The 25,451-nt window shown below is 43.1% G+C and overlaps 3 protein-coding genes across 7 annotated transcripts; all 3 read right to left on the bottom strand.

Annotated features, from left to right (window-relative positions):
* Positions 1-947: 947 nt before the first annotated feature.
* On the bottom strand, positions 948-9,238 carry ttc9b (tetratricopeptide repeat domain 9B). Its single transcript, XM_085917016.1, has 3 exons — positions 8,716-9,238; positions 1,151-1,333; positions 948-1,048 (listed from the first exon to the last, which is right to left on the bottom strand). Exons 1-3 carry the CDS (start codon positions 9,197-9,199, stop codon positions 954-956), a joined length of 762 nt encoding a protein of 253 aa, XP_085773142.1. The 5' UTR covers positions 9,200-9,238; the 3' UTR covers positions 948-953.
* Positions 9,239-10,429: 1,191 nt separating this feature from the next.
* On the bottom strand, positions 10,430-14,232 carry c7h19orf47 (chromosome 7 C19orf47 homolog). Of its 3 annotated transcripts, none has more exons than XM_085917013.1 (8): positions 14,187-14,232; positions 13,372-13,459; positions 13,183-13,297; positions 12,949-13,030; positions 12,708-12,833; positions 12,474-12,623; positions 12,059-12,132; positions 10,430-11,910 (listed from the first exon to the last, which is right to left on the bottom strand). In XM_085917013.1, exons 1-8 carry the CDS (start codon positions 14,203-14,205, stop codon positions 11,371-11,373), a joined length of 1,194 nt encoding a protein of 397 aa, XP_085773139.1. In that variant the 5' UTR covers positions 14,206-14,232; the 3' UTR covers positions 10,430-11,370. The 3 variants fall into 3 exon arrangements, with proteins under 3 accessions (XP_085773139.1, XP_085773141.1, XP_085773140.1); XM_085917015.1 differs by having other exon boundaries at positions 12,549-12,623; XM_085917014.1 differs by having other exon boundaries at positions 12,708-12,830.
* A 286-nt stretch (positions 14,233-14,518) lies between these two features.
* On the bottom strand, positions 14,519-21,317 carry fosb (FosB proto-oncogene, AP-1 transcription factor subunit). Of its 3 annotated transcripts, XM_085917240.1 has the most exons (6): positions 20,370-21,317; positions 20,080-20,241; positions 19,780-19,808; positions 18,942-19,355; positions 18,721-18,828; positions 14,519-18,640 (listed from the first exon to the last, which is right to left on the bottom strand). In XM_085917240.1, exons 1-6 carry the CDS (start codon positions 20,431-20,433, stop codon positions 18,062-18,064), a joined length of 1,356 nt encoding a protein of 451 aa, XP_085773366.1. In that variant the 5' UTR covers positions 20,434-21,317; the 3' UTR covers positions 14,519-18,061. The 3 variants fall into 3 exon arrangements, with proteins under 3 accessions (XP_085773366.1, XP_085773367.1, XP_085773368.1); XM_085917241.1 differs by lacking the exon at positions 19,780-19,808 and having other exon boundaries at positions 18,942-19,325; positions 20,084-20,241; XM_085917242.1 differs by lacking the exon at positions 19,780-19,808 and having other exon boundaries at positions 18,972-19,325; positions 20,084-20,241.
* Between the last annotated feature and the right edge of the window lie 4,134 nt (positions 21,318-25,451).

Raw genomic sequence — 25,451 nt, 5'->3', positions numbered from 1 at the left:
GCAGAATAAAATTCTCATAACCCAATGATTGTCTGATTCATTAAAAAAAAGATAATAAATAATAATAATAATAATAATAATAATAATAATAATAATATAATAATAATAAAGTGTTTTTGGTACTTAACACAACTATAAATACATGAATTACAGGCACAACAAGCAATTATAAAAAACAAAAAAATAATTTGCTGATTTTTGCCACCAATTTTGAACTAGCCAATAATTGACCATTAAATCCGCCTGCCGATCAATTGGTCGGGCCCTAACATGAATTAAAAAATAAATAATATATAAATAATGGATAAAAACATCTAAATTGATGGAGCAAAACTGCAACGATGGGCCAGTTCAAAAACGCTTTGACCCACCCCTGGTTTAGATGGACATCAAAAACAGATTAGACACACTCAAATTAGCCCTTAATTAAAAAAAAAAAAAAAAAAAGTGTGGTCAAAGGGCTTAAGAGAGCCCTCCCGATGGGTCGCACGTACAATCAAATTGGACGATGGTCTTGATATGTGTCACACGCCCCTTTCAAAGAGCCAAACACGACCCTCCAAAAGGCCTCCACGTACACACGACCCGGATATTCTCCCCAGAGAGAAAAGGCAGAGGAAAAAAAATGGTTTTTGAGAACACCCACTAAACAACGCAAATGTCCATTATTCACTAGTTTCTAGTTTCTTTTTTTTGGGAGGGGGGGGGGGGGGGCAGGGTTGTTATAATACAGCAGTTTTCTTTGTTTTGTTTTTTTTGTCAAGAGAAAAAAAAAAAAAAAAAAAAAGAGCCACAGCACCTGAGGGACAAACAGCCAAGAAGGAGTTGGAAAAACAGGAAGTTCAGATCATCTCCTACAACTGCTGTCCATGAGAGTATGGCGAATATGGAGACCGGTTGGGATGGGGTGGGGTGGGGGGTCGGTGCAAGATTCCAAAGAGGGAGGGGTCAGATCAGCCTTGCGTCTCTTTGCCGAGCTCTCGTTCCCGTTGGCCGCTCTTGCTTATCTTCATCTCCGTCAGCTGGATGTAGCGCAGCACGTTGGTATCTGAGGAGGGAAGGAGCCCAAATGAGCGTGATTTAGAAATAAATAAAATCATAAATATATCAATTAAATCGAACTATATATATAAATGTCCTGCCCGCTCACCTGCAGGCTCGCGATTCTTGGCATCCCGCAGGTAACGCAGGGCACATTCGTAGTCCCCCAGGTGGTAGAAGGCAATGCCGGCACGGTACATGGCCTTAAAGTGGTCCCTCTGGTGGCTCAGTACCTTCAGACAGTACTCCTTCACTCGCTCGTAGTTAACCAGCTCAGACTGCAACAAACATGCTGAAAACGAGCAGGCAGGACCAAAAACGCCGTGTTAGCGCTAGCGCTAATTAACGCCGTGAGATAACAAGGTTAGTTGATAATGATAATAAATAGGCTAAAGAATCCATTTGGCTAGCAGCTTTTTATGGGTGACTATAAATAGACAATAATAATGAGTCGGAGCAACAACCTTTTGTATTCAATTTCCAATGGAAGAACATTTTGATTTGGTCATTTGGCTTTCAGGCAGTAACTTTTCAGACTTTTTCTTTTGTACAAAGTCAGCAAGGCTTGTTTTTCCTTCGAGGTCTTCGATCCAACAAATGTAGCGGCAATTGACTGCAGCTTTCACATCAGCTAATGCCCAAAATAACTTGAGGTGAGGAGGGGTGAGGAGGAGCAGTGTGTTAAAAGCCCGTTATTGCCTCCCTGCGTGTCAGCCCTCGTCAGTGTAAGAGAAAGAGAGAGAGCAGGAGAGAGAGAGAGAGAGAGACAGCAAGAGAGACAGATAGAGAGAGAGAGAGAGAGAGAGAGAGAGAGAGAGAGAGAGTGCATTTGTACAAAAAGCCAATATAAGACAAGGTGAGTGACCAAATGCTCTATCAAGTGAGGAGAAGTCATTATGGAGTTCAGTCAGGCCCTCTATCATTTTTCTATCACATGAAAACGTTTTATAAAGTTAAATACAAGTGAATTATTCCAAAGCCAAAGTCGGAGTCAGGGATTCCCATTGGAGCAGCTCACATTGTCAACAATGCAAGTGCATAACACTGAATAATTCAGCGCCGACATGAGGGAACGATATCGATCAGGGTGTTTCGATGTTTAGTGGTCGACGTTGCTTGCCGTTCACTAACTTTGCGTCTTTTGTTTGCCATTTTCAGAACTGTCCACCCATCGTGTCCGTCATTAGCGGACATGAGCGCAGCTTTCAGAGGGATTCTGTTACAGCCGAGCATAATGGCCGACAGAGAGCTGCCACTGACCCGTCATAGTTAAAGTCTGACCAAAACAAAATGTCAAAGCACCTAACAGGATACATGGCAGGACCAATTTAAGAGTTAAAAAAAAAAAAAAGTCCACAGCACACCCTCAAAACCTCCTCCATGTTGAAATGATAGCCGGACTGCCGCGCCCTATTGGCCCATTAGGTAGATGGATGGCATGCCAGAGGAAGGCTAGTGTGCTCAAATGCATTATGGGTGTGATTATGACGGGGCACTCGGAGCAGGTGGGCCATGGTTATGGACACACACACACACACACACACACATGCTCCATTAAAAACAGCAGAACAACATCCCTGAAACTAGCCCCAGCACGATACTCGCAAAAACTGTGTCGGCTTTTTTATTACACGTAATCACGCATGCAGGGGAGCCAAGAGTTGGCAACATTAATCATGCCAATCTTTTATTTTTTTTGCAGTTTTGGACCAGAACTACTACTGGACTGCATGTTGAATTTTCATGATACGTCTCCTTTAAGGTTACACTCTACTTGGCCTCGTGCACATTCACGTTAGTGGATGAACTAATACAGCAGCGGATCAATAATTGATGTTTACAGCCGTCATTACCAAGCAAGGGTCGGGAATGATATGGATAAATCCTCGCGGCAGACGAGGCGACGACCCTTTCGGCCTTTTGCGAGTGAGGCAATTTCTCCTGAAAGAACGACGAATGACATCAGATACGCTTTGGCTTTGCCTTAATTGGAAAAAGCGGCATTTTACGGCAACGTTTGCGACGGAAAAAGGAACGACTAATGAGATGTGAAGCCGCACAAGAGGAGAGAGAGCTTCGCGGGTGAGGCAGGGGGGAGGTTTGTCTTAATGAGGAACCTGATGTGAGCGAGCCGATGTTTAATGGGATGCCGCAACGCTGCCTGGCGCCGACTAATAATTGTCGAGCGACTGAAAATGGAGAATGAGGAGACGATTGTATGAATGGACAATAAAGTGCAAAGTTGGCTGTTGGTTAGCGAATCGGCGCATGGGATGTTACAAAACTCTTCTCTCTATATGTACATTTTAATCGTGAAGGAACCCTGCAGCTTCGCCTGCGGCATCATGTCGAGTTTTTACCGAGACTTATTTTTATTAAGGTACAGCTAAAAGCCTGGGAGCAATGGGGAAAAAAAAAAAAAGAGACACACAGTTAGGAGAGATTGAAGCAATGAGGAAACTAAATCCATTAACGGAAACGGAAAACACCACCTCTCACGCCAGATTAGTTCTCAGCTTCCTGACGTTTCGACTCATTTCCTCACCGGACTCATCTCGCAAGCAGGCTCATTTGAAGACACTCCTCGACCCCGCTGATTAGTTGGCTGTCTATCACCTCGTAATTAGTTCTGCAGGAAGATGCGTTCCTCATTTCCTCACACATTCATCACTGACCCCTTCATGCTGAATTTGCCCCTCCTAGGATGCAAATTTCACGCCATCAGAGGCTTGATTTTTACAAGAAACTTTAGTGACTCTGTTGTTTGTTATACACTCTGTAAAATTTCAAAAATAAACATTTCCACACACAGAGAATGAAAACAACCAATCGTGACGTCAATAAAAGCATCCACTATGTTTTCTCTTTCAAATGTCACCAAATGTTGCTTGATAAAGGCCGATCCTCAACAAAATACTCGTTTTTTTTGGGACAGGACATGATTTAATTTGACGTCAGAGCGCTCGGACAGAGCAAACGGCCTCTCCTGCCCCCCCTTTTGCTAAGAATAGCTCTGGCCCTCCAAGCCATGCTGCTCGTTATCATGAAATCAGAGCGCCGGCATTATCGTGACGCCTCGTTTGCTGCGACGAGACTCGGAATTATTGTCCGGTTGCCACCTTTACGCCTTGATGTCTCAGCCTTTTCCAATTCTGCTGTCGCTTAAAGAGAAATAAAGCACGGGAAGAATTATGTTTGAGAGGAATTAGGTTGTGATTTTGCTATTCCGCTGGGGTAAAAAAAAGTGCTCATCATCTCACCATTTCCTTGAATCAAGTAAGCTAGGATTTACATGAGCTGAGCTCTAAAGAGCTAAAAATATTTTTTTTTTCTTTTTCTATCCGCACAAAGAACAAATCGGACTAAATCTGAGTTAGTGAGCTGCAATCCATCCATCCATCCATCTCATCCATCTGTGACATGACGCTAATTAGCCATCATGCTTATTGCGATGGCCAAAAATAAGCCGATAAATCATTGGAGTCGGTTTGCACCCTTTGTCATTGTCCGCCACTCCGAAAATAGTTGCTGACTCAAGGATTTCGATTCTCATCTGCTTAAATATTTATACCAATGAGGAAGCTACATCACGGATGATTCCGCTAATGCTCGCCGCTATTGTCGGTAATAGTTTTGGGGTGGGGTTAGTTAATGCTGCGCTAAAGAAGATGAAGAACAGGCGGCCATTGTTTTTTCTTGTTTACATTTGCGCTATTTTCTACTTAGTGTCACTTTACTTTGTATGGAGAGTAAAAGCAGATAGTCCAAGAGTATTTAAGCGTGGTTTAATAAAGCATAAAAAAGCCTTTTATTGAGGTCCGTCTGCTTGAAGGAACTGGATCTGTTTTGTTGCTGCTCTTCGCCTGACTGGTCATTAAATGTCATTTGGTGGACACGATGCAGACTTTTTGACTTTTTTTGCTCTGTGTGGCAACTTGACTTCCAAAATATCTTGGCTCAGTTCGGGAAGGTTAATATAAGAAAAAATATTCTTTTTTTTTCTCGACAGCTTTTCTTTTTTGGAAGAGGTCAACGGAGCGTCTTCCATCTTGATTTGTCCCAATCCCGTTTATCCTCCCCTGCCTCTGGGGGGATAATCCCATCATATTTAAGAGATCTGTCCAGTTTCACTGGCCGTGTCTTATTTTAGACCCTTCGCCCCCCTTTCCCATCAGCCTCCTCCGAATGTCAGCCTCCTAATCCGCGGGACTGAATACGAACAAACCGGAGAGCGTCGTACAGTGAGTATAGTGGAGGGAGCCGTGATCGAGCCATCTGCAACCCTGGCTGGCATACAACGAGTTCGCCATCCTGTTTTATGCACACGGAGGGACACCAACCCCCCCCCTCCTCTTGCCCTTGAATGGCACCTAAAATTCCCCCCCCCCCCCCAAAGCATGGAGCAACCTTTCCAGCGTTGCCTGCCTCCATTTCATCTTCCTTTGCTCTCCTTCTTCTTCGTCATGCGTTATCTCATGTCGAGGGAGTTGGCGGGAGATGAAAGGGAGGACTTTTGTGATGTGTTCTGCTGCTGCGAGCATGCAACGGACTGTACCAGCGAGCAACCCGCCGCTTGCTGTAACGTTATGCTCGGGCCACTCCTCGAGGTTAGCGAGAATGCGGATGATTGTAGCTTTTCTCGTCTCTATGATGGAAGCTGCGGTCCAAAACAGATGTTGACGACGAGCTGTTAAAAGCGATGTAATTCTATGATGTGGAAGGTTCTGTAAAAATGCCTTGAAGGATCTAAAAGCTAAATTAAGATAACAGCTGATGCTATGGAAGCGTGTAGTGAAGATGCTAACTAAATTAAAAGCAGAGAAATGTTGTCGAGGAAATTGTTTGATAAGGATTCGGAATCATTTTCCGATATGAAGTGGCATTATCGGCAAAAAACATCCATACTGATATAGACCATGATAAAAGCCACCTAATAAAACACATTTTTGATTTATTCTTTTATTTTATATTTTAATTTTAATTGGATTTATTTTGATTTATTCTTTTTTTTTCATTTTTTAATGAGCATCACGGGTAAGCTGATTTTACAGCTAAATGAGCAGATGATCTGCTTGTTTTTTTTTTTTGGTTTTTTTTTTTTTTATTTGTTAGCATATAAACGAATCCACTCCTGAGTCGAGGCCGTTCGCAAAGCTGCGACTCGGCTCATGACTCATGTTGGTCAGGAGGAACAAAGGAACTTTTTGAGGTAGACATCAGAGCGAGCAGGGGTTGAGGAAAAGTCAGACTGGCAAATTCTCACAACAGTAGCTTCATCGTCTCCCTTCTTTGAGCCTGCGCTTTGTTAAATTTATGATGATGGAAGTATATTTCATTACAACGGATTATATTGCAGCTCTGCTGTGAAAGCACATAAATATTTTTTTTTGTATTTAAAACAACCACATAACTTTACGCTGTTGTCAAAGCGCTATATAAATTAAGATGTATTATATTGCATTAAAGTCCGATAGCTTCACGCTAATACATAATGGGAAATGCCATCAACGGGCTAATGAATAGCATGCGGCAGTGTTACGATAACAATGCAACACAAATGGTGGTGCAGCATAAGTAGACAGATACAATCTTTTTTTTTTCCTAATCATGATATAACTTTGAATTCTTTACATTTTATTTCATTGTGTTCCTACATGTTTTTATAAAGTCAAATATTTCTATTTCTGTCTTGTACCATCCCATAAAAAAAACTCCAGTTAACAAATAAAATTGAATCAATCAAACAATTACTCATTTGCCCCCTTCTCAAAGAAATGCTCCATTTATTCATATGAACAAAGGAGCAAACGACGCTATAAAAGCAGCAACAATGAAAGCAGGCTGCGAGCAGTATTACTACAACCGGAGGAAAAAGGCACAGTGCTGGTTGCCATGGCAAATATGGCCCCCTGTTGACTGCGTGTGGCACTCCCCTCCCCCTCTTCCTCTACCCCTTCTCTCACTGCACTGCTTTTCCTCTCCCACCGTGCTGACCAATCCTCTTTCCCTACTTCCTTATTCCTGTTTTCCCTCATCTCTTTAAATCACCCTCCCCGCCACGCCACGCCACGCCGCTCGCTCTTTGATAAACGGCGCGGACATTATGCAGAAGCTGCCGACCTTCACTATATCATCTCTTATGGATCACACAAAATAGACATGCCACTCACATGTTCTGGATGCTGGACACTTGATTAGGCACACCTACACAATATTAATAGTCATAGCATTGTTGGGGTCTTTATGTTTTTTTGTTTTTTTATTTTAGAATACACTTAACTCTCCCATATTGTCATGAGGCCTGCCACAAAAATAGAAAACACGCGAGTAACAACCCAGGCTAAACTTACCTCCTCCCCCGACATAAAAAGATGGTATTATCTCAATTGAGATGTATCACTTCAACATACTTCATTGGATTACTACTTTCCTATTACCCAGGGCTCTTACTAAAATAAGATGTGAAATAAATAGCCGATTACCATGTTGTACATTTTTCACTTTGAATTGTCCGGCTCAATCTGTGCAACACTGATAAAGAGTCCCACGATTCCGTTCCGTTCAAATATTTGCTTTTCTATTATTTAGTAGGTACTCGTGTGTTAGCACTATTCTGTACGATTATATCAATGAATAATTGATGTGCACATGAGATGGCAAAAAAAAAAAAAAATGCTGAGGTATCGGTAGAAGCATTGTTGTTGTTGTCATAATAGACGCTAAGTGCACTGGCTTCCTAACACCTCTGCCTTTTTTCAATGAGGCTCTTACAGCAACAGATTTTTTTTTTTCCTTCCATGATTCGATTCAGAGTAAAAAATGTCACGTTGCTCTTTTGGTGTGTGTACCTCCTTTAACCTTATTACAATTGCGCAGCCTTGCCCTCTGACATACAACCTTACATCATCCACTTGATGCCTCGTGTGAAGTATTACAACACACCATCATGGTAACCCTGCCTCAGTAATACATGAAATTCAATACTTGATATGATAAGGAATATACTGAACGATTTATCCTTATAATCAATTAATTTGTTGCTGGCAGTCTATAGATAGAGGGACAAGATTTGTAGTAAATGAGTCATCATTAAGGACCAAACCAGATTTTATTTATTTTTTTGAAGCAATTTTTAATCTATCATGATCATTTCAAGAGCTCCCTCTACCTTCTCATTGAAATCCTACTTATTGTTCAAACTTCATTTGGGAAGAGGCTAACAACACAACTTGGAAGGGAATTGAAGTAGAGTGGTCTAAGTGGAGCAGAGAAGAGAAGGTGAAAGGAAAATATGTTTTTTTAAATCAAGACGATTTGATTGCTTTAATGGTGACCCTGATAATCTATAAGGCCAAGAGCTGTTGTTATCAATAAAAGTGAAATTGTTGACATGATTTACTGCTCAAGAAGGGGTTTAAAGACTTTGTCTAACTCGGGGAATATAATTCTCTCAAATTCACACTAACAAACATCCATTTTTATTTTTATTTTTTTGCATACTATGTGGATGTTGAGATTTGTCCAATTTGGCCCTACTGTATAGTGTTTGACTAGTGGTTAAAAAAAAATATCTCCAACGTGAACCCAATGAACCAAAACGGAGCGCACACGGAGCGCGCAGTCCTCCTGAGTGTGACCGGGGTGAGGGTGCGCTCGTTCCGGGTAGTGACTGACCTGTAAGGCTGTCATAGCACTCGATCTCGGTGCTCTCCACAGCTCTCCGCTGCTCCTCTGTGAGCTTGGCGGCGGCTTGTTGAGTCAGCAGGTTGACCTCGGAACCGCCGGTCGTCCCGTCGGCGACGTGCACCCCTTTGAGCTGCAGTAGCGCCCGGTGGTATTTGCCGATCGCCTCGCGGAATTTCTTCTCTTTGTAGCAGCGGTGGCCCTCCGCCTTGAAGTCAACAGCTTTCTGGATCTTCGTCTCCATCTCAGTTTCGGCTGAGACGCCGACACGACACCCGCCGCCCCCTCCTCCGTCTCCTCCTCCTCCTCCGCCGCCGCCTCCTCCGCCACCGGCAGCAGCTGCCAGAACCCGGCCGCCGGTCTCCGGATAGCTTTTGAGGCTCTTTTTCGGGTGTTGTTTGGCTTCCATGCTGCCTAGTGAGCGGGGCTGGAGCGGACCATGGTGCTCGGTGGACTGGAGCAGCGTGCTGTGCATAAAGGATGCGGTACGGATACTACTAGTCTACGTCGTGCCTCGAGAAAATTTACCGCGTTATAGAAGTTCTACTATTGTCAAAAAGGTTATTTAGAACTAAAAGCGACGGCGAGCGGCGGTGACATTGTAGAAATTGGCCGAACAAAGCTGGCTCGGTTGCGAGCGAGCGAGCGCAGTGATGCTCGCGGGGATGTGTCGTAGCAACAACTGAAGCACGAGCAGTTTCAGCACCACAGGCACGCGACCGCCCGCCTCTACCGCAAAGCATGATGGGAAACGTAGTCCTTATACGGAACTAAAACCCACACTAAACCGTGTCAATTCAAACTGCGCATGCGGATAACTATAGTTTTCAAAATACAGCCGTTGCAATAAAAATCTTCACATTTTGTGATTTATAAATTTTGGGAGGAGGAACCTATAGCTCGAACTAATTCTTTGTCAAACCTTTCATCATGTTGAATATTTTTTAAGTTATTTTACATTTTTATTTCATTTTATTTTATCATTCAATAACATGATAATGAATGGAACAAAAGAATGAATTTAGTTATGGGGGAAAGCAAAATAGAGTTGTACCAGTTTTATTACCGCAACAGATTGGGTCATCACAACGAGTCGTGAGGCGTGACTGCGGACCACAACTCACGAAAACGGGCGGGGGGGGATATAGAAATATTTATGTTGCTTTTTCCTTATTAAATAATAATCTACAATGGTCACAATCGTTATTTGTTTGCTTGAACAACGCCTTGTTCACAGCCACCACCTCTCGCTTGTTGTTCATTCAATTTCTCTCAATAATACAAAAGCTCTGAAGGTGAACTGAGGTTTCACTGCAGTTCACAAGTGCTGATGACTTCATCGCTGAGATTTCAACGACCGCAAGGGAGGCTTGCAGAGGGAGAGTGCGATCTCTAGTGGCCATAAAGTATAACTTTTTTTTTTGGGGGGGGGTGACGTAAGATTTAACCTGAAGGCAAAGCTACCGTGTAGTCTGCACTAGTGTCTGCAAAATGGTGTTTCCTTTGTTCCACAAATATCCAATGAAAAACATTCCCGAAGATGAATGTTAAACATTTGGAGAGTGTGGATCATTTTGGCATGAAGCTGTTCATATTAATAAATGATACATTTTAACCAATGAGACCAAAACATTTATGTCTTATAAATCTGATTAACTGAGTGGACATCGCTGACTGGTAGAAATAACCAATAAAAGGCAGCAAATATAATTGGACCCTTCGTTTTAATTGTTTTTACGAAGTGCGCCTTCTTTGTTTTCTTCCTTTTAAACATTTCTTCTTAGTGCATGAAGACAATAAAAGTAAAAAAAACACTTTAAATATTTATAGTGGTAACAAAGTTCAAGTGTGGAGTTTAAAAAGACAGATAGGTGTTATAACACCAAACATCTACTGGACTCACAGTCCGACCAGGAAATGCCACCACGAAGGGCGGAACCAGGCTGTTTTGGTATTAGATTGATATTTTGATTTCTCCGACATAGACAAAGCTGTAGCATAACACATAGCAATGTGAAATCAACTCTACTCACATCAATGATTTTTTTTTTTTTTTTTTTTTTTTTAAAGACTCAACTCACGCTGCCTTTCAGGTAAGAAGTCTATCATGGTAAGAAAGTCCACCAGGAGGTATCAGAATCATTTGTTCTTGGTGCAGGGGCTCATGTTAAGGGGACGACAGGCTCAAATGAATTCCTAGGACTTGACCAACAAGCAAATCACTCTGGAATCTCATTACTGTACAAAACTAAAGGGGAAAGTAGCTTAATTCTTTTGTAATTCTTTATGATATGATGAGATGTTTGGGCAGCAGCCATCCTTCATGGGTGAATTTTTAAAAACTATTATACTAGCAGTTCAGTCCATGCCATGCTCATGCCTTAAGATTTTTGAATGCTTAAACACTAAAGTCAAGAGTAAAAAAACGGCAAACGTAGTTGGAAAGTTTCTGTCCAAGCAGTTAACAAAAGGGGTTTGGGGGTGAGATCATTGGGGGAAAAAAAAATCTCTCCCATGGCATCAAAGTTCAAAATAAAAACATTACAAAGTGGATTTCGTGTCTGTACGAGAAAAATACAAACCTTGATTTTTTTTTTTCCTTGAAATGAATTTGCAGTCCTTGTTGTACAACATTTGGGATGTGTGTTACTTGTTTTTACTGCCCAGCCTCTTGAAAACACTGACAGCCTTGAAGTCCATCTGGGCGCCCGCGCAGTCCACCGCTCCGGTTCCTGTTATGGCTCCTGCTCCGGTGCTGCTGCTGACTTTGCAGCGCGCCGCGTTGATTTTCTGCTTGGCCCTGGGTCGAGTGCTCGTCACTCTGTTGTCCTGCGTGTCGGCAGCCGGCTGGGACGTTGCGGACGAAGGGACGGCGGCGCGCTGGAGCTTACCCAGTCTCTGAAGCACGCTGATTTTAGCCGGGGGGACGCCGTTGGAGGAGGACGAAGGGGCGGGCGCGCTGGGCGGCGGCCGTTTGAATTTGCCGCCCAAGCGCCGCAGTGTGGTGGGTGCTGCCTTTTTAACGGGCTCGATTCTCGGAGGGCGGAGCAGCTTTTTGAGGACGCCGGCGTACTGGAGGACTTCTCCGTCGCTGTCCTCCTCCTGCTTAGTCGCCTTCAACTTTCCCAACCTCGGCTCCGCCCCCACTTCGTCTGCTTGGTCCAGACGGCTGAAGACGCCGGTGGGCTGACAACACAAGGAGCGTGGTAAGAAAGTCAGGAAGTCTTTCCTGACACATTCACATCTCTCAGCTATTGACAATTCCTTTTATAGCTCCCGGTAATCTATTAGAACATCTCGCATCTATCTAAGGAGCTCGACTGACAACGCTCACCTTGTTAGCACTGGCTGCCGGGTCCGCCATTGACTCGGCGCCGAGTCTTGCAAAGACAGACGTGCGCTTCAAACCTTTTGTGACACAAACACAGAAAATCTGACGGTGTTTCGCTGAATCAGCGGCGCGTTGAGAAATAAAATCTAAAAAAATGTTTCGTCACCCCAAAAAAAATAACACTGAATGCGATGTGTCTAATTGATTGAACTAATGCTTTTTAGACTTCTCCATTCTAGTGCAGGCAAGTAAGTTATTGTCGTATGAAATATTAATCAAAGAGAAGCATTCAGCATATTCTACCAAGCCTTGATTGGTGGTCGACAACTTTTCGGGGTGATTAGTCGATTAGTCGTGTCAGGAGTCACGAGGCGAGGCGTCACGCGGCCGGCCGGCCGGCCCACTGGTTCAGGCCTACCTTTCTTGCCCTGCTGGGCCAGGATGCGGCGTGTACGTGGCGTGGTGCCTTTGGGCATGTTGATGATGTACTTGCCTTCCATCTCTGCTGTCACACGCCGGCGCTTCGCGGCTGACAACCCGTTGCCTTCGTCTTCTGTCTGACTGACAGCTGTCAAAAGAAGGAAAGGTGGTGGTCAGATGAATCGGGGAGGGGGGGGGGGGGGGTGGGGGAGAACATATGGTTGCGCTTTACCTGCTTTTCCACCCTTGCTTGCTTGCACGTTGGACACAGTGACAGAAAGGCGGTTGTCGGGGCGACGGACCGGAGTGGTGGGAGGAGAGTCGTGGCTCAAGGCGTTGGCTATCATGCGAGTGGCTGCTGAGGGATGGTGGAAAACATTAGCATTAGCTAACAGCACTGGCAAGATGTCAAGTTATAGTATGATATCTATCAATCGAAATAGTACGATCGCCGAGGCTGATGGGTTACTCACGAGTGTTGGCAGTTCTTCGGAGTTCTGCTTTGACGCTGGTCTGTCCTGAGGAAATGGCTTCTGTGGCCATTTTGCACATGTCCTGAAAGGGGAAATTGCTGTTTACATATTCAAAATTAAGTACGTCCCTTTTCCCCCCCGACAGTCAACACCCACCCCAATTCTAGAGTTAACTCTTAGGCACATTAATAATGCCACTTTTTTATTGCACAGCCACAGTTGGTGGGCTCTGACCTGCCTATGGACGAGCTTGGCGTGTTTGAGAATGGCAATGATGTCACCAATGACCGTGATGCCGAGGTCCATCATGATGTCCTTGCTCAGGTCCATCAGCATGTTCTTTTGAATTCTGCGACAACACAGAATAAAAAAACAATTCAATTATTATTATTTTGATCAGTTTGGAGTTTTTAATTACTTTACCTGTTGTCCACAAAGGAGACTGCATAGGTGACGGCCAGGCCGGCTGGGATGCCAGCATCCTTGAAAAACTGGATCCACTCGGAAGTGGCTTAAAAGGAGAAAAACAGTGTTAGCAAGTTGCTTTATAAGCTCGTTGATGTTGCTAACTGATTGAGCGAACGGTGAGCTTCACCCTGGACTGGCCATTGCTCAGTTTTAATCGACATGATCAGACAAGTGGCCTCAACAACATTGAATTGAAAAGCAGGCCAGGAGCAGAGAAGTGAAGTGCAACACATGCTGACCATAAGCAGCTGGAGTTTATTTATAACCACTCCAACTCATAGCTGGTGCAAAGTGATCGCGGCAGCTGCCACAACAATGGCTCATCCGAACTGTCCGGAACAATGTGGCTGTCCTCCTTTACAATCATCAACACGATTAAATGAATGCAACACCAGATTTCATTGAACGTAACACTTCATTCAAAGCATTTTGAAGGTTAACGCGACGCTGTTGCACAATATAGACAAAATGAAACTGACGTTGATTATGTCTGCAATTCAACAAGACATTTCACCAGTCCATGAATGTGATCCATTAAAGCGCCAAACGCAAGAAGCCACCATTAAGCATCGCGCTAGCATGATTAGCTAAGAAGCGACTATTCTCGTGAATAAAATGCCGGCGACGACCACTCACGACACGAACGCGACGAAAAAGGGCCAACATTTTGCCTCTTTGTTAGTACGATGACGTAGCCAAGTGTGGAGGAAACACGGGAATATGCGGTGTTAAATTGAAGCCTTTCAAGCCGGGCCTTTTCAGTCTCTCACCTGTTGTCACGGACGCCATGTTTACTCAAATGTGAGGTGACGTCACTGATCTACTGACGTCACATCCTCCACTTTTATTAATAGCTCGTGCGGAATTAAGTTTCTGCTACGGACGCTAGAAGGCGCACGCACACACGTAATCGTCAATTTACTATAATAATAATAATGATAATAATAAAAGTTCCAAGCAAAACCAATATCATTAGATCACATGCCGCTTCATACACAAAAAAAACCTACAAAAAAACAGAATAGAAAAATAAAGAAGATTAAGTTTTTTTTATTAATAGGTCAATTTGATTGAAATTTTAGTTGACATTTTCCAAATTTACATGTGCTTTCAGTTTGTTACAATTTTTCAATAATTGTTAAATACACAAAGGCAAAGAAAGTGTATGATAACCCTCATTTAAAAGTGAGAGACATGCATCTCAATGATATACTGTAATTCCTTTACAAGTTAACTGTATTTGGTTGAAGACATCATCAAACTCAGGTTGATACTTTATCAATCTTGAAGTAAATTCATCCAATAATGATCCGAAATCATTCTGTGTGAAACATTATTGACATTTTTTTTCAATGGAAATTAGACAGCAGAGGCTGACTAGAATTGTCACATATTTTGGTCCCCTTCAAGCATAATAAGCTTGATATTAAGATTAGAAAAATAAAGTATATATATGTCAAAATTATCTGACATTATATATGCAGAGAATAATATCATAGCACCCTGATGTCAATATGTAACTGTAAATATAAGTACAATAATAGAAGTTATTGTCACATATCCAACAATATATCTTTGGCTCTTTCACTGTTGACAATCTCAATGTTTACAGTATATCGTTATGTGATGTGACAATGATAAAGTTTACAGCAAGAAATAATGAGAGTACAATGTCATGATGACAAATAAATGTGCAACCAAAAAAGGAATTCAAATAAATGACGGAAAACCAATTATTAAGAACATTTCCCCATAGAAAAAAAATACGGTAGTTTGTGGAAATATTTGAACCAAGTTTTTGTAGCAATAAATCCCCCCCCTACTGAATATATAGTAGCAGTCAGTTCATCATCTCATACTAACATTTGCTACATTATGTTCATCCAAGAGCATCACAAGTATTGCATTTCATATACCAAGAAAACACGGCTATGCGTGGATATGTGATTTGTGCAGAATAATACAAATACATTGCGACATTCACCTCAGCATAGAAAAATAGGAGCAACTCTTGTTTAGTTGATGCTATCCGATCTGTTAGGAGGAAACAAAATAATGGATGAGTGTTAAGTGCAAGGAAATCTGAGATGTCATCAACACATTCAATGTTGCATTGAATATTCTTAATGTTGATGATCACAATGGAATGACTGGATGATTGATATGCTTCCAAAAATTCACCTGCTTGGAATTCACTATTTTATAGCCATCAAGGAAATCTGGAGCTAATGTAAACTGTGGCGCTATACAACATGAAACTGCCTTTTTTTTTTTTTATATATCTATATCATGATTGTAAAAGTAGCACCACAAAGAAGGAAAAAATATGTACATGAGAACTAGTAAATATGTTTTATGCTGATTCGGACACACCAGAACATATTCGCATCACATTTGCATTTTGGAGAAGAAAAAAAAAGGCATCTCCATATAGTTTGGAATCAGCTGATCAAAAAGTGAGGTCCACCCATTCTCTGAGCACCAAGAAAACTATACAATCAATTTGTCGTTATTTTAGATGTAACTTCTTTAATTTCGTTATATTAAAAAAAATAAAGCCACTCATGTAAATGATTGTTTGTCCTTCAAATAGAAATTTCTGTTCATCATTGAATTTGATTAGTAAGGAGGAAAAATATTTGTCTGTAAATCTAAAAGTGACTCCAGTATGTACTGTAATTTTTTTATTTTAATTTTTGAAAATAAAGTGGCGGCGTCAGTAGCTTTGGGTCAGACCTCACATAGAAAAATCAGACAAACGTCATCACAATCTCGTAACGCACATACATTGACTTTGTCTTGGGTAGTGCTTGATACTGTTTTGTAAAACATAAATACACATGGCGAGAGGCAGTGACATCGTGCTTCATGTTAAGGGACAGGGCCATTTTTTTTTTTTTTAAACCTATCATATATATATATATATTTTTTTTTTCATTCTCTTACAAAAATATTCATTTCAAAACTAAATCTCAGTAACATCTTTCAAATTTCTTCATTGACAAAAATATCCCCTTTAGAGCTGCAACACATTCATATTCGACAATCATAGCACGTACGCTCATATATATATATTTATCTTTATACATATAGACTTAAACAAGATTTTTTTTTCAAACTTTCAACACAAATAACCTTTAAGTGCACAGCATACCTCCAAAGATGCCACATGAAAACACAATCGAATAAAGGGTGTGTGTGTGTGTGGGGGGGGGGGGTAATATACTTACAACAATAACGTGTGGCGTACAAGTAAAAGCAGAACAGTCAAATACATAAAAATAAAAACATTAAAAATATGTAACAAGTGTCACTGGAACATACGTGGAAAAATCAAATGGCACAAATTCACAGGCAAGAAAGAACACGGGCGCCTTAACATCAGCCCGGATGCTTTCCTCTTTTAGTTTCCGGGTCAGCCATCACGACAACCTCACTCAAGAAAGAAATAAACAGGCCAGGTGCACTCCGTGTGCACGCCCCATGTTTAGAGGTTGTCTGCATCTCCCGGTAAAGGCATAAAAGGCGGGAAACAAAAGTACAAAGCCATGGCAACTCTCTACGTAGATCTTTGACTTGATCGGCAAAAATTCAAATTAAGGCAACTGGACTTTTTGTTGACATTGAATCTAAAAGTTTCTTCAGTTCTGAATTTTTAGGCTTGTAAAAAGCAAAACATAATAGTGGGAATAACTTTCAAATATAAATGATTGACAATTATAATTGTGTGAAAGACAATTTTCATATGAGCAAAACTTTTTAAAAAAATGTATAATTCCCCATCAAATTTTGGAGTTTTTTTGTTGTTGCCTTGATATTTTGAGTTCACCAAATTATTCACCAAAACAAGACAAGTCCAGTTGCCTCCATTCAGCCCTTCCGGATTACCACGACCTGGATGACTAAGAATCTACACAGACAGATCTTTTTCTATTTTTTTTTGCGTATTTTTTTTTTTCTTTTGCATTTGGCTCACAACAACAAAAGCAGAGCCACTCAACGTGCCTTGTCTTCATCGTGTCGACAAGTGGCTCATCATTTTATTTGATTTTTTTCTGTATCAACCGCGCAACCAAATGTCTAATGGCAGCTCCCAGTGTTTGGAAACACGCTGCAGAATCCCGGTCCGGGTCGACATGGAGCGGGTTAAGGTGTGTGTGAGTATTAGGTTGGGGATCGGGCCATTCACTCAAGATCCCAGGGGCTGGAGGGGGTCTTCGGGCTCTCGGGCGTGGAGGACTTCAAGAAGAGCAATGGGGAGAAACACAAGAGACAGAAGAGGAGAAACAGAGATGCTGGCACGCTAGAGGAATCATAACAACGCGGCGATGGTCGACTTCCGAGCATGAGGAAGCTGAGGGATGAAAGGGTTAAGCGGTAAGTGTCTCTCCTCTGGGCACTGGGGTAAAAGAGGAGGGTGAAGGATGGAGGAGAAGATGAGAGACCATCAGAGGGAACAAAGTGGGGAGGGGGGGGGCATCGGTGCAGTTTGTGGTAGCTCACTGAAGACCGAGTTTAGTTTTGGTGTAATCTGATTTTGCAATTTGTCTCTCTCCACGTTAATTTTGTTTCATTAACTCTACGGGCGGGCAGTCGGGCCCTTATTCGGCGAGCGTTAAAGGTATGCGCTAGTTTGGTCGGTCAGTCAGAGCGCCAGCAGGGAAGGCGAGTTCAAGGAATCGGATGACTGCTCGCTACTGCTGTTCCGATGGTTGGCACTGACCCCGCAGGCTCCCTCTGGGTAGGTGAACACAAATGAAGATGTGTATGAAGTGCTTTGGCTGGCAATGCCCGCATCGTCATGGTTACCACCACCGCCACCACCGTCGCAGATCATGAGGCATGGCCCGCCAGGCGCCGTTGCCTCGCTCGGGCCATAGAAAGAACGAGAAAACTCTACCTCCTGTATCATTCCTGGCTGAGGCTGCTGGACTTGCTGCTGCTGCTGGGGCGGAATCTGTGACTGTGTGGAGGATGCGTGGCCTGAGTAGGCAGGAGGCAGATAGAAAGAGTCTTCCTTCCCAGCCAAGCTCACAATGGAGGAGGGGGCTTGTAAGGTCTGGACGGGGAGCTGCGATGAGCTCGGCTGAGGCTGCTCCTGGTACATGATCTTGCAGTTGGGCTGGTGGGCCACCAGGACAAACTCCAGACGCTCCTTCTCCTTCTGTAGCTCCGAGATCTCCGCCTCCAGCTCGGCCTTCTCCTCCTCCAGGACGTCCGTCTCCTGCGTGGGGCGGAGGGATGAGCAAAGGATGAGAAAGGAAACGGAGGGTTCGTTACGTTTGCAACACGGGCCGAGCTTACCGACTGCAGCCTGTCCGTGAGCTCCCGTCGCCGGTTTCTGCACTTGGCGGCGGCCAGTTTGTTCCTCTCTCTTCGGACACGTCGCTTCTCCTCCTCCTCGGGAGTGAGCTAGAGTGAGAAGGAGAAGTGTTCAAATGTGCTGTTTTGACTCAGAAGTCAAATTCATAGGCTAAAAAAATTGTCAATGCCAACAAACAAGCCGTCCAAGCACACACACTTACTAACACACCAACATCTCCGTCTTCACTCACAGACTCTTCTCGAGTGCGGCGGCTACGAGTTCTGGATTGGCGGATGGGGCCCGGTGCCGGGCCGGGGGTGTCCGAACTCGGTGGAGTGAAGGCAGAACCAGAGGAGTAACTAGGGCCCGGCATGTCATAGGGGTCAACCAGCGACACCGGCCGGGTTACGGTGGAGGTGCCGGTGGTGCCGCTTTGTCCCGAGGCCTGGGAGGAGATGAGGGTGGGCTGAATCATCCACTGCAGGTCCTGACTGGTGGTGATGGCGGTGACGGTCGGCACGAATGAGCCGGGCATCTCCCCTCCGCTGCTGGATCCTGGCCCGCTACCCACAATGCTCAAGCCGGTCGCGGCTGACACACACTCCTGGAGCAGGACACATGGACAGATGCACCACTTAGAACATATGCAGTCAAAAAGAATGTTACATTTGATGTATAAAGTACATTATAAAAATAATACATGCAAAGCGACATTTTAAGATGGACAAAGTGCTGCATATATAAAATTTAAAAAACTTTTGTTTTTTTACTTTGACAGAAGCCCCATTTTTTCCCCCTATCTGTTGCTTATTTGTTTTGCTCGACTACAACATGGCTGACTTTATGAATTAATATTCACAAAAGTCACAGCAGCGCTCGACCAATGGCGTATTTTCTCTCGTCCCCCCGAAATCCCTCCTCCTCTTTCCTCCACCCCCGTCACACCCCCGGCCGGTGTTCCCCTTGACAACGCGACGTAGCGTTCCAAAATAGAACCACCATTTACGTCACTATGAGAGAGAGACCCAGAAATCAAGAGAGAGAGAACGAACCAGCACGAGTGGAGGATCTGCGGAGAGGGGCGGGGCTTCGCCAGTGACGTAGGAAGCTTGCAGCTGTGTGTCACCCGCACCGAGAAGCGAGCACGCTTTCCGAGCTTGGAGCCGGTACAATTTTTTTTTTTTTTTTTACCGTATATATACTGCGAGACATATTTATATTTAATCCCTAACGCACCAACCATATAATAAATTGAAACGATATGGTTGGATATCGACGCTAACTAGCGATCGAGCTATTTCCGGGTAGCTCCTTGCACATATCCAGTAAGAAAACAATTTTAATGGGTTCATTCCGACTTACCTGCGGAGCACTGGTGGTCGGCGGGCTGCCGAAGGAGTCCACGGAGGAGAGGTACTGCGACTCTATGGATGGGGAGGAGCTACCACGGGATCCGCTATCGGGGTCGCCGGGGAACCCTTGGTACATCTCCCCGCGGGGGCCGAGAGGGAGTTTGGCACCTGCAAATTATTTCGTCAAATCGTCTTCTATGTGTTGAATAATATATAATATAATAATAATAATTTGTGGTTAGAATAAACGCCCCCCATCCTCCAAATAAAAACTAGCATATCGCGTACAAACTCACCGTTACTTGTCTTATTGGTGTTTCCCGGTGAGGCGCTCCTGGTGTCTTTCCAAAAAAGTTGCATGAAGAAGCTTTAATCCACTTTCCCGCGACCAGCAAGCGCGGGGGGGGGGGGGGAGAATATTGCTTCGAATAAGTGTTCTCCTTCCTTTCCCCGCGTTCAAGCTACTTCTTCAATCCGAAACTCGATAGATCCATAAAGTCCGATTGGCGGCACGACCCGGCGAATGCGCGGCGGAATTACGGTACAAACAAGCAGATTTTGTCTTATGAATGAATCCTCCTTGAGTAGCCTACAACTGAGGCATTTAAGTCCCGCCTCGGGGTTCCGCTACGTAGATGCCCATATTTGTACACCGCTGTTGTGTTTGGTATCCTTGGTGACGTCGAGGGATTCCCTCTCGCACTGGAATAAGACAAAGTTTACCTCGCCGGCGAACAATAATAGACGCTATTCCTTTTTTTCTTTTTTTTCTTTTTTGAATAATTTCCAACGCAAAGGGGGTATTTTTCATCGTCTGACTATTTTGGAGAGGAAACTTATCGATTTGAAGAGTTACAAGCTTGGAAAGATTCTTGGATTTAGGGGAAGATACTAGGTCAGCAAAAAAAATAAAGAATACAGTACAGTGTTTTGTTATATTGATCGTTATTTGATTATTAGTCTAACAATACGAGTGATATTTATGTTTAAGTATTCAAGTATTTTTAAAGGGGAAAATGTACTGTGTAGACTAAGTACAGTACTTTTTAAAAATGTTTTGTGAAACGTTATTCTGCTGAAGGTTTAGCAAGGTCACTTTTTCGGGACCGTAGATGACCTGACCCAAAAAAAAACAACGCTTGTAATTATGATAATGATTAACATCACAGTCCCTGACGAAGATGAAAGACAGTTTTGTAATTCTTAATTAGCTTTTAATGCAGTCCAAAGAGTATTTGTGGTGACATGCGTGACTAACGTTTGCAAACGGCTTCCTTGTGTACTTTTGTCTGCCACTTAAATCCTTTTTGTAGTCACACCCACAGCAATCCTGGGAATTTGCACCCTTCTCAAAGGGAGATCCTTTTCATTGACGTATTCCGTTAACCTGGATGGCTCCAAGCCAATGTAATCCAGTAAGTGAAATAAAAACAGTTTTTCACAAATGAGGTTCACGCCTTCTTAGGGATTAAAAACAGATTAAACACAGAGCGAATAGGGCCCACAGGGAAAACGACACGCTGAATCAACTTTTGTTTTATTCACGTTTGTTGAGTTAGGTCATTTTTTTCATTGCATTTTTTCATTTCTTATGTATCTGGTTTGTATGTATTTCCTATGTATGTTTCAGCTATGTTTGTTATTTTTAATATGCTCGATAAAGTTGAGTTCAACAGAGCAATATATTTTTACATGATCTCTAAAGCTAAAACATATTCACTCCCATTCTGTGGAAATTGATGCAAAAATACTGATGAAAAAAAATTGCTTCATAATTTGTTTGGTATCTAGAGAAATAAAGCAGAAAATATGAATAATGTTGATCATCGTTTTTTTAGTGTGACACACACATGAACAAACAGCGAATGCTAATTTTGACTTGGGAAGTGGGCAGCAATGACGGAAATCAGATCCTGTCACAGAGTAAATCACAAAAATGATTCAGATGGTGGCCTACATGCGGACAAACTGTGGAAATGCATCAGGGGTGGTTGGCTGGGAAGTGTGGGTTGGGGCTTTATCCAGGGAATTGGAGGTGGCATAACTCATGAATGGGAATCAAAAAAAAAAAAAAGAACAAGTGATGTCAAACTACTTTAGCAGGCGTGTGCGTGTATGTGTGAACAAGAGAGGGAGGGTAGTCACCGGTCGAACGTCAGAGAACAACGGAGGACGTGATTGAACCCCGTCTGAGCTGAGGGTACCAGAGTGACTACTTATGAATCACCTCGTTAGGCATCCAAATGGCTTGAGAAAGAGGAGTTCTATATAACCAAAAGACACGTTCAATGTTTATACAAACAATCCCCCCCAACAAAAAAAAAAGTCGCTATTAGTAGGTTAAATTAGGAGAAACATGTGCCGCGGTGTGTGTGCGTGCGTATGTGCAGCGTACTGTCTCCATGGCAACACCGCTGTTGTCACCGCCTTGCGTGTTGTGCCGCCCAGCAAACGGTTTCTATAGCAACGAGCTGGCAAACGGCGCAGCACCCGACGCCACTTCCGAGTTCTCCCGTCAGGTGCTGAGCACATCGAATTTTTTTTGTTTGTCAAGACCGATTATATAGTCATCGACTGCGCTTTTATTTATTTTTTCCTTAACCGACACGTTGCGCAAGTGTAGTTTGTAATTTCCTTACTACAGTTAAGCAGACACGCGTCTAGCTAGGTGGCTAACAGGCAGAGCTAACCTAGCTCGAGGCTATTAGCAAGCTACTCCACTCAACTGTGTTTACAGTCAAGCGCAGCTGCAACAACGAAAATAAAAATACAACGTAAAACACATGAGTGTCTATTAGAGAGACAGACAGTTGTGCATTTTTGTATAAAAAGGAAAGTGTAACATCAATTTGACACGCAGTAGTGTATTAAAACCATATCTATTGCTGAATGAATCGTTTCACAAGATCTATTCTCCCCTGAGTGTAAGCCACGAGTGTTTTTGTTGTTTGTTTGCAAGTGGTGGTAGTCTAGACTCCAGGCAGGCCAAGCCAGGCCAGGTTCAAACAGACCCAGCAGTGTTGTCTTAATTCCCCCTTCCTTCCTTCCCTCCCTCCCCTGCTTTTGTTTTTCTTGCTTCCCTGTCTCTTAGCATACTTTCGGGAAGTTACTAGCCTGCGCCACGCTCACAAGGCCAACCCCATGGCTTGCCATTGGAAGACTCGGGCCCTGTTTGTCTGCTTTCCCTGCCCAAAATATGCGTTGCCATGCAACGGCTAGGCCTGTCCCACTTCACAGTGGTTTTGTTTACACCCATTCTGGCTCGAACAATATTACATAACCCCTCAAGGCATCCCCTCCCCACCTCTGCAAAAGAAATATGACCGTCCCGTGTTCTTCATCCAACCAAAATGTCCCATTCCCTCCTATTTTGTTTCCCTCTCACACTGCTGTGTTCACTCAGCGTTTTTTCACGAGCTGCACTCAAAACTGCGGTTATGATCTTAGCATGAAGACTGTTTACAAGAAAGCTTAACTTTGAAGTCAGCCTTTCATTAAAATGTGCCATTGCGACATGATTTATGGAAGCTGAAAATTCATAAGAACACGCAGCTTGTGTAATCGCCGACACTCCGGTTAGGCTTTATTTCCGTTTACGTACGTTCGAAACGTTCAGACGAACATACGCGGCTGTTCATATACGAGTCATTGTCAAGGGAGGGTTGGTTCGCCCGCGTCAAATCTTCCAGGGAATCATAAATATAAGAGTTGCGACATAATTATTTGCAGAGGGAAAAGTCATTGGGTTCGTGTAACACGAATCGTCGTATTTCCCTTTTGGGGGGGGGGGGGGGGGGGGGGAGAAAAATAACAAGCTATGTAGAACATCCATTGATCTATACATCTATATGTACAGCTCGCTTAATAGAGACATTTTCCTTTAGCGTCTATTTTCCAAGGCCCAGATGCTCAGGCATTTCAGACTCCCACAGATGGTCCAGGATCACTCAGTAAGAACAGTTAAACCGCCAACAGATCCACACTGACTAACAGGAACATTCCCATGGCCTGTTTAAACGGCGGCGTGTGTGCAAAGAAGACGTTTGCATGGCGTAGGCTTATTGGACTTTCCGGTTTTTCCCGTTCCCCGTGAAGGCACCCTGCTCCTCGTGCACTGTTTAGGCTAACCTGCTGGTGTTTATATGGCGTCACCCTAAAGCGGAGCTATGCTTAAAAATGAGACAGAAGAAGAGATTTACGACGAGGCATAGCGTGGTTGGAACATCAAAATGTGCATGCGTCATAGTTTTGGGCATGAGACAAATTTTGTTTGCCTGGTAGAGTATTAGATGTCTACTGATTGATTCGCTTGGATAGCTTTCAGTTTATCTCAGTGTGCTTTATTGTTCTCAGAGGGGAACAGGATAAAAGACTGACAGGCCATTTTTGTGAACCATTGAGAAAGAGCCATTACTCTTTCTGAATGAATAAAGTCCAAGGCCACTATTTGTTTGGATGTTTTAGCAATACCGTAATGACCATATAGTGCAGTCGTACGCAAACGTTTTACAACAATCTAAAACAATAAACGATTACAGTAGAGTAGTAGGGCTAAGTGTTGATTAAATATGAGACAAATGTTTTATTCCTATAATGCACATGTTAAATATATCCGTTTGGTATTGGATTTGGATATTTGACAATGTTTTTTTTTTTTTTTCAAATTTGATTTCAATATTTTATATATTTTTAACCATGCTCCCATTTTTTTTGTGGAAAACGCACAGTGAAGCCTTTATCAGATTGGATTTAAAAAAGACTTAATGACTATTATTTGTAAAATAGTCACCGTCATGCATAAAATCATTTTTGCATATTTTGTTTGAAAATAGGTTATTTGGATGAAACCAATTTTCTACTGCAAATGACTAAAAGTAATTAGAAAGAAGAAGAATTTATTTCATACATATCTTCTAATTATTCTCAGAGACTTTTATGTAACCCAAACTTTTTCTCACGGCGGTTATTACCACGCTATTCTGAACTAGGTCTAATTATTTAGGTAATGTAAAATCATTTGAATGACAGCTAATTAGTAATTGCCTCATTGGCTGGATGGCAAAATATTTGAAAAGTTGGCGATAGCTTCTCAGTTACCGGGCACAATAGAGCATCAAAACAATCGGTGTGGGTTCTTCTTCCTCGCTCTGATCGTCAGCAGTGAGGCGCAGTGAAGCACAGTGGACGGCTTTGCATGGGAGTCAAACGCCTCAAGTCAAAATGCATTCAGTGGGTTTCAATGTTCCGTAGCCTTCATGAGTCAGACACAAGCAGCGCGTCAATCCTAGCCTACTTTTAAGCGGCTGGCCTCAAGCCTGACAGAAATAGAGAGGGAGGGAGGGAGGGAATGAGATCAGAGCTGGACACCAATTTCAGGT

This window comes from Syngnathus leptorhynchus, chromosome 7, assembly GCF_054491065.1.
Source record: "Syngnathus leptorhynchus isolate UIUO chromosome 7, UIUO_Slep, whole genome shotgun sequence".
Lineage (NCBI taxonomy): Eukaryota > Metazoa > Chordata > Actinopteri > Syngnathiformes > Syngnathidae > Syngnathus > Syngnathus leptorhynchus.
This window is presented reverse-complemented; position numbering and strand designations above follow the sequence as displayed.

Coding starts and splice junctions, on each gene's coding strand:
- ttc9b (XM_085917016.1), bottom strand. CDS start 9,199: ATGCACAGCACGCTGCTCCAGTCCACCGAGCACCATGGTCCGCTCCAG. Junction 1,334..8,715: donor GTGCTATGACAGCCTTACAG/GTCAGTCACTAC, acceptor GCTCGTTTTCAG/CATGTTTGTTGCAGTCTGAG. Junction 1,049..1,150: donor CAAGAATCGCGAGCCTGCAG/GTGAGCGGGCAG, acceptor TTCCCTCCTCAG/ATACCAACGTGCTGCGCTAC.
- c7h19orf47 (XM_085917013.1), bottom strand. Junction 12,834..12,948: donor CCGAAGAACTGCCAACACTC/GTGAGTAACCCA, acceptor ACCATCCCTCAG/CAGCCACTCGCATGATAGCC. Junction 12,624..12,707: donor AAGCAAGGGTGGAAAAGCAG/GTAAAGCGCAAC, acceptor TTCTTTTGACAG/CTGTCAGTCAGACAGAAGAC.
- fosb (XM_085917240.1), bottom strand. CDS start 20,433: ATGCAACTTTTTTGGAAAGACACCAGGAGCGCCTCACCGGGAAACACC. Junction 20,242..20,369: donor CACCAATAAGACAAGTAACG/GTGAGTTTGTAC, acceptor AATAATTTGCAG/GTGCCAAACTCCCTCTCGGC. Junction 18,829..18,941: donor ACGGAGATGTTGGTGTGTTA/GTAAGTGTGTGT, acceptor TTCTCACTCTAG/CTCACTCCCGAGGAGGAGGA.